Genomic DNA, 5920 nt, shown 5'->3' with positions numbered 1-5920 from the left:
GAGATGAACTTTCCCTATGGTCTTCCGTGGGAAATTGCGACCCGGGTCGAACAAACCAAGCCGGTCAAACAATAGTTATGGGCCTGTCTCGAGACATCTCAACACTTCCAAGACCAGAAGTTTCACGAGAGGATGGCCCAGTTTCGAGAGAGATCTATCTTGGCGAGACCAGATCTTTCTAGATCTCTCTCTATCTTTAACCGAAACTTCCATCGTTCGATCCTTATCTCTTCTTCCCTCCTATAAATACCGGGCATGTCCGTTCCTTCCTCCACGCTTCAAGAAAGCGAAAGCATCAGCAAGAGAGAGCGCCAGTCCGACGATCAATCACCAAACGTATTTGAATCATCTAATAGCTGCAGCAGAAGCAGGTACGATGTCGCTCATCCCAAGTTGGTTCGGCGGCCGTCGCAGCAACGTCTACGACCCCTTCTCGCTCGACCTCTGGGACCCCTTCAAGGACTTCCCTTTCCCTTCCTCCTCCCTCTCCGCCTCTAATTTCCCTCAAACTTTCCGGGAGAACACCGCTTTTGTCAACACGAGGATCGACTGGAAGGAGACCCCGGAAGCCCACGTGTTCAAGGCTGATCTTCCCGGGCTCAAGAAGGAGGAAGTCAAGGTCGAAATTGAAGACGATCGGGTGGTCCAGATAAGCGGCGAGAGGAACGTGGAGAAGGAGGACAAGAACGACACCTGGCACCGGGTGGAGAGAAGCAGCGGGAAGTTCATGAGGAGGTTCAGGCTGCCCGAGAATGCGAAGATGGATCAGGTGAAGGCCTCGATGGAGAACGGGGTGCTCACCATCACTATTCCCAAGGTGGAGGAGAAGAAGCCTGAGGTCAAGGCCATTGAGATCTCTGGTTGAATCCAGCTTCTTTGTGGTTGCAGGAATGAGCAGTTCTCTGTCCAATAATGTTCAGATTTTCGTGAAAAACTACAATTTTGGATTGTTTTCTTTCGTTAATGTGTCATGTAAGAAGCTGTTGTGTGTCGCTGTAATCAAGCGCCAGTGTGGCGCTTGAATATGAATAACTTTGATGGGTTTTGCAGTATTCCATCTCTGGGTTGCCCGATCTGGATTCAATTGAGCTATATATAACACTTGGTACCGGAGCAGTACCGTGTTAGTCATCGATTTTCAGTTGTTGTAAGGGCCTTTAGCCAAATTTGAAGATCACTGTTTGTTCGAAAGCTGCTGCTCTGCTAATTTAGTTGACACTAGTTGCAATGAAAAAACTTCCTCTGGAGGGCTATCTCATATGGTTGTTAGATATGTCATGCAATGCAGATTTCATCGTAGCAACGGTGCATTTGATTGGTGTGGTTTACAAAATCCCACGACCAACCTCAGACGTTTACCGCACATTCTCTACTAAGCTAAACCGTGTAATTGATGGACGCGGGTTCAATTCTAGTAACCATCAAGAGTTCAGGGGAGGGGAATCGGATGGGTCCTGATAATCCATCCCATGCAACTTTTTCCTAAAGCCCCAACTACTGACGAGCAAGAATCCACCAGCAGATCCATTGGCGAGCTTGTCTTTGACCAGATCACCCTCCCCAGTGGTTGGGCGAGTTTGCCCTAGCTTGACGACAATGAGGTCAAGTTTGTCGATCTATTGGCGAGGCTCACTCTCACTAAATCTAGCAAGGCTCGCCTTCTCTAGTCATTGGGCGAGCTCACCCTCACTAGATCCGGTGAGGGCCTAGTTAGATCCAGTGAGGGCCTAGTTAGGCGAGCTCATCCTCACCCAACGACAGAGAGGTGAGTTCACCACTAGCTAATTGTCTCAATCGGCGCTCCCATTTGGCAGGTCGTTGGAAGGAGGAAGAAGGGGGAGGAAGAGAGAGAGAGAGAGAGAGAGAGAGAGAAAGGAAAGGGTAAGAAATAAGAAAAGATTAAAAAATTGTTCATCGAAGCCAATCAACCAAATTTGGTAAAAGAAAATCGAATTGACATAATTGCAAAAGGTTTAGGATTCAATTGACCAAAATAATATGTTTGTGATTGAATCAATATAATTGCAATATGTTTGAGACTTTTTGATAATTTTCCTATTTTCCCCCTACAATCGGGAGTTACCCACTAAAAATCGATTTTGAAAAATTAAAATAGAGAATCGGACCATCGGTCCGATTTGGTTCTTGGGTGGGTTCCAAACAAGCTTCATACATTTGGTGCAACATTTTCCAACAAGTCAAAGTAAAGCAAAAAAATAAAGAACTTTCTTATTCTTAATTGCAAGATCAATAAAAAAAATTGGACTTATATTAAAAATTAAGAGTCAAGGCCATGAGTGAGAGATAGAAAGACGGCTCAAAAGAGGTGAGAGTGAGACGAGATGAGCACTTAGTTAATAGGTATTAATCTTTAGATTAGGGATTTTATGGTTTTTTTTTTCTTAAATAATTTGTCAGAATTTTTTTAAAAAAATTAAATATATATTTCTATATTACTGATTCGATTTGAGTAGGCGAGTGGACGATTCCACACTTAAAATCGAGAACCTAATCGATATCCACCGATTCCAATAAATTAGAACAAAAAACTATATTAGTTTCCTTGGGAATCGCTAGTTTCAATCAGGTCCAATTCGGTTCTAGATAGTTTGGACGGTTCCCAATTCTTTTGTATACCTTTAATAGATATTGATATATATATATATATTGATATATATATATTTGTTTATATATTATATTAAAGAATTTTATGAATGTAGTCAATTAAATATCAACCACACATATAATTTTTTGATTCTTTTTTATTTCATAATTAAAATACTATAATGAGACTGACATGGAAATTTAGCTCCAGTTGCTTCTGATAATTGGGTTAATCATCGTCCAACCCGGTCAAGCAATAGTTATGGGCCTGTCTCGAGACATCTCAAGACTTACAGACCAGAAGTTTCGGGAGAGCAAGGCCCGGTTTCGAGAGAGCTCTGGGCGAGACCAGATGCTTCTGCAATCTTTTACAGAAACTTCAATTTTTCGATCCTTAGCTGTTCTTCTCTTCTTTAAATACCAGGCATCTCCGATCTTCCTTCGACACTCAAGAAAAGGGGAGCATTTGCAAGCCGGGGCATCATTACAACAATCAATCGCCAAACGTCCTTGAATCATCTAACCGCAGCAGCAGCAGGAGGGTACAATGTCGCTCATCCCAAGCTGGTTCGGCGGCCGTCGCAGCAACGTCTTCGACCCCTTCTCCCTTGACCTCTGGGATCCCTTCAAGGACTTCCCTTTGCCTTCCTCTTCCCTCGTCGCCTCTAATTTCCCTCAAACTTTCCGGGAAAACACTGCTTTTGTGAACACGAGGATCGACTGGAAGGAGACCCCAGAAGCCCATGTGTTCAAGGCGGATCTCCCTGGGCTCAAGAAAGAGGAAGTCAAGGTGGAGATCGAAGACGATCGGGTGATCCAAATAAGCGGCGAGAGGAACGTGGAGAAGGAGGATAAGAACGATACGTGGCACCGGGTGGAGAGAAGCAGCGGCAAGTTCATGCGGAGGTTCAGGTTGCCCGAGAATGCGAGGTTGGATCAGGTGAAGGCCTCGATGGAGAATGGAGTGCTCACCGTCACTGTTCCGAAGGTGGAGGAGAAGAAGCCTGAGGTCAAGGCTATTGAGATCTCTGGTTGATTTAAGCTTCTTGTAATTTCAAGAATGATCGCTCGTGTCCGGTAATGTTTGCGTCCGGTGAGCAAGTGTAATTTCGGAGTTCTTTCGGTAATGAGGCATATAAGAAATTGTAGGTGTTTACGTGACTGTAATCAGAGTGTCGTCTCTGTTTATGATGTTATATTGTAGTTTTCTAGGGCCATAAGGCGGCGTTGAATATGAATAATCTTTCTCGAATTTGCAGTATCTCATCTGTGGTTTGCCTGATCTGGAATAGAATGAGCTGTTTACAAGTGGTGTGGAGCAGTACTCTCTTGGTCATTTATTCACGGTTGATGTTGAGGGTCTGAACTGAGAGGTTTTTGGCCAAATTTGGAGATCTTGCTGGTTCGAAAGCCGCGGTCCTCGGCTGATTGAGTTGACACCCTATTAGCAATAAATTTCCTTTCTCCATTGAGGCTATCTGATCCGCCATTCTTAAGTTCCACATCCTTCATATGGTTGTTGGCTAATTCGTGCATTGTATATTTTATAGTAGAAAGCTCCATCTGATTGGTGTCGTTTACAGAAATCCCACGATTGATGTCAGAAGACTACCCTCATTTCAGACACCTGAAGTGTGTAATTGATGGTCGTGAATTCTATTTCAATAGTGGGAAACCCGCGACCTAATTCCTAAATTGCTGACTATTGAAGAACGAAAAGGCGATTAGAACGCGGCCATGTATGCCACTGCGATACGTAAAGGGTACGGCATTTCCGCATGAGGCTAGCTGTGATGTTGCCGATGCTGGGACTTACGACCTTGGCCTGCAAGATCAAGATCCACTACACAAGCATTGAGAGCCAGAACACGAAGGCACAGGAGTCGGGACTGGGGCCAACCGGAGAATATGATCTCCGTGCTCTTTCCCCAGGGAGAATGCCACGGGGTTCTTCATCATCGGGAGCGAATTATAAAGCCTTGACAGCTAATTTACGGTGCTTTTCTGTTCACAAAATCATAGGGCGAAAAGGAAAAAACATCAAGCAAGAAAAGGAGTACATGAAGAGGAGGTACCCTCGGATGCCATCACGATCAGTGTACTATTAGTTTTGCCATATTGTCCATTCAGTGATCCTAGAAAAAGGAAAAGAGAAACTGCATCAGCAGAAGTGAGCAAAATTGTACGAACTAGAACCCCGCACAAGTCCCAGCACTCGAAAGGGATGGATTAAGCTCGATCACAAGTTTCTGAACGTCACGATGGAGTCATTGCGTTTAAAACATGATCTATGTGTTGTTGTACTGCCTCTCTTCATGTGGACTGTTCGTGCAGTACATAGCGCAAGCTATTCTGTTTGCATCTTTCGTAGGAGTTATGGGGAGGGAAACCCACTTAGCTACTCTTTTTTTGCTTTTCTTTCTTTCTTTCTTTTGGCTGAGTGAAAATCCATGCTACCATTTCCAATACATAACAAAACTCATTTCCCTTTGAAGATAATCAAGCTAATCGGTTTTCAAGGGAAAATTTAATGGCAAAGATGGCATCGTTACTTTTACTTAAGTTAATGTGACGAGCCACCGCATTCTCAATTTCGTTGAAAAGAATGACTTCCTCAATTTTATATTTGAGGCTACATTTGGCAGTCGTGATAAAGTCGGATATAAATGGAATATAGGCAGAATAAAATTACTCTATAGGGGAGATGGGATAAAGGTGCATGAGACTTTAATGTTCATAAAAAGAAAATTATTTTTCTCGAATAACAAACTTATTAAATTAACAAAATTGAAATTATATTTCAATATATATAATATTTGAATTCTAATTTAATATATTTAAAATAAAAAAATAATTTTTTTAATCAATCTTTTTTTAATTTATATATTCAACTTTAATTTTATCTTATAATAAACATTCAATCTATAAATTAAATATTTATTATTGTTATATATTTTTGGTATTTTTGTATTTTAGGTATGTTACTACGGTTTACTATTTTATTAAATTTTATTAAAGAATGATGAAGGGGAAAAAGAAATAATAAAGAAAATAATATAAAAAGAGGAAAAATAAAATTAAAATAAATTAAGAAATAGTGTTACGAGAGATTTTCTCCATTTTCGTTTATGAACATTACACTATCGCCCTCGGTGGCACGGTGGCTCGGGCTCTCTCCTCCTCATGAAAGGGGAGAAGTTCGAATTCCAGAGACGTCGTTAGGGATTCTTATCTGGAATACTGTGGTGGTGGGTCTTGCAGTCGGTCCCCCAAGGTTTTCTCGCCGGCTGTCGGCTTACGAGATTCACTGGGTTAC

At 42.1% G+C, this 5920-nt stretch overlaps 2 protein-coding genes across 2 annotated transcripts; both read left to right on the top strand.

Moving 5' to 3' along the window:
- Positions 1-267: 267 nt before the first annotated feature.
- LOC104422449 (18.1 kDa class I heat shock protein) lies at positions 268-1191 on the top strand. The gene has a single exon (XM_010034770.3). It carries the CDS (start codon positions 377-379, stop codon positions 863-865), a length of 489 nt encoding a protein of 162 aa, XP_010033072.2. The 5' UTR covers positions 268-376; the 3' UTR covers positions 866-1191.
- A 1845-nt stretch (positions 1192-3036) lies between these two features.
- On the top strand, positions 3037-3865 carry LOC104422442 (18.1 kDa class I heat shock protein). Its single transcript, XM_010034764.3, has one exon. It carries the CDS (start codon positions 3152-3154, stop codon positions 3638-3640), a length of 489 nt encoding a protein of 162 aa, XP_010033066.1. The 5' UTR covers positions 3037-3151; the 3' UTR covers positions 3641-3865.
- The last annotated feature ends 2055 nt before the right edge of the window (positions 3866-5920 follow it).

The sequence above is a fragment of the Eucalyptus grandis genome, chromosome 10 (assembly GCF_016545825.1).
Source record: "Eucalyptus grandis isolate ANBG69807.140 chromosome 10, ASM1654582v1, whole genome shotgun sequence".
In the NCBI taxonomy this organism is placed as follows: domain Eukaryota; kingdom Viridiplantae; phylum Streptophyta; class Magnoliopsida; order Myrtales; family Myrtaceae; genus Eucalyptus; species Eucalyptus grandis.
Note: the sequence above shows the minus strand (reverse complement) of the source record. Positions and strands in the feature narration are given on the sequence as shown.

What these genes read in the sequence shown, in the direction of transcription:
- LOC104422449 (XM_010034770.3), top strand. Translation starts at nt 377, where the DNA reads ATGTCGCTCATCCCAAGTTGGTTCGGCGGCCGTCGCAGCAACGTCTAC.
- LOC104422442 (XM_010034764.3), top strand. Translation starts at nt 3,152, where the DNA reads ATGTCGCTCATCCCAAGCTGGTTCGGCGGCCGTCGCAGCAACGTCTTC.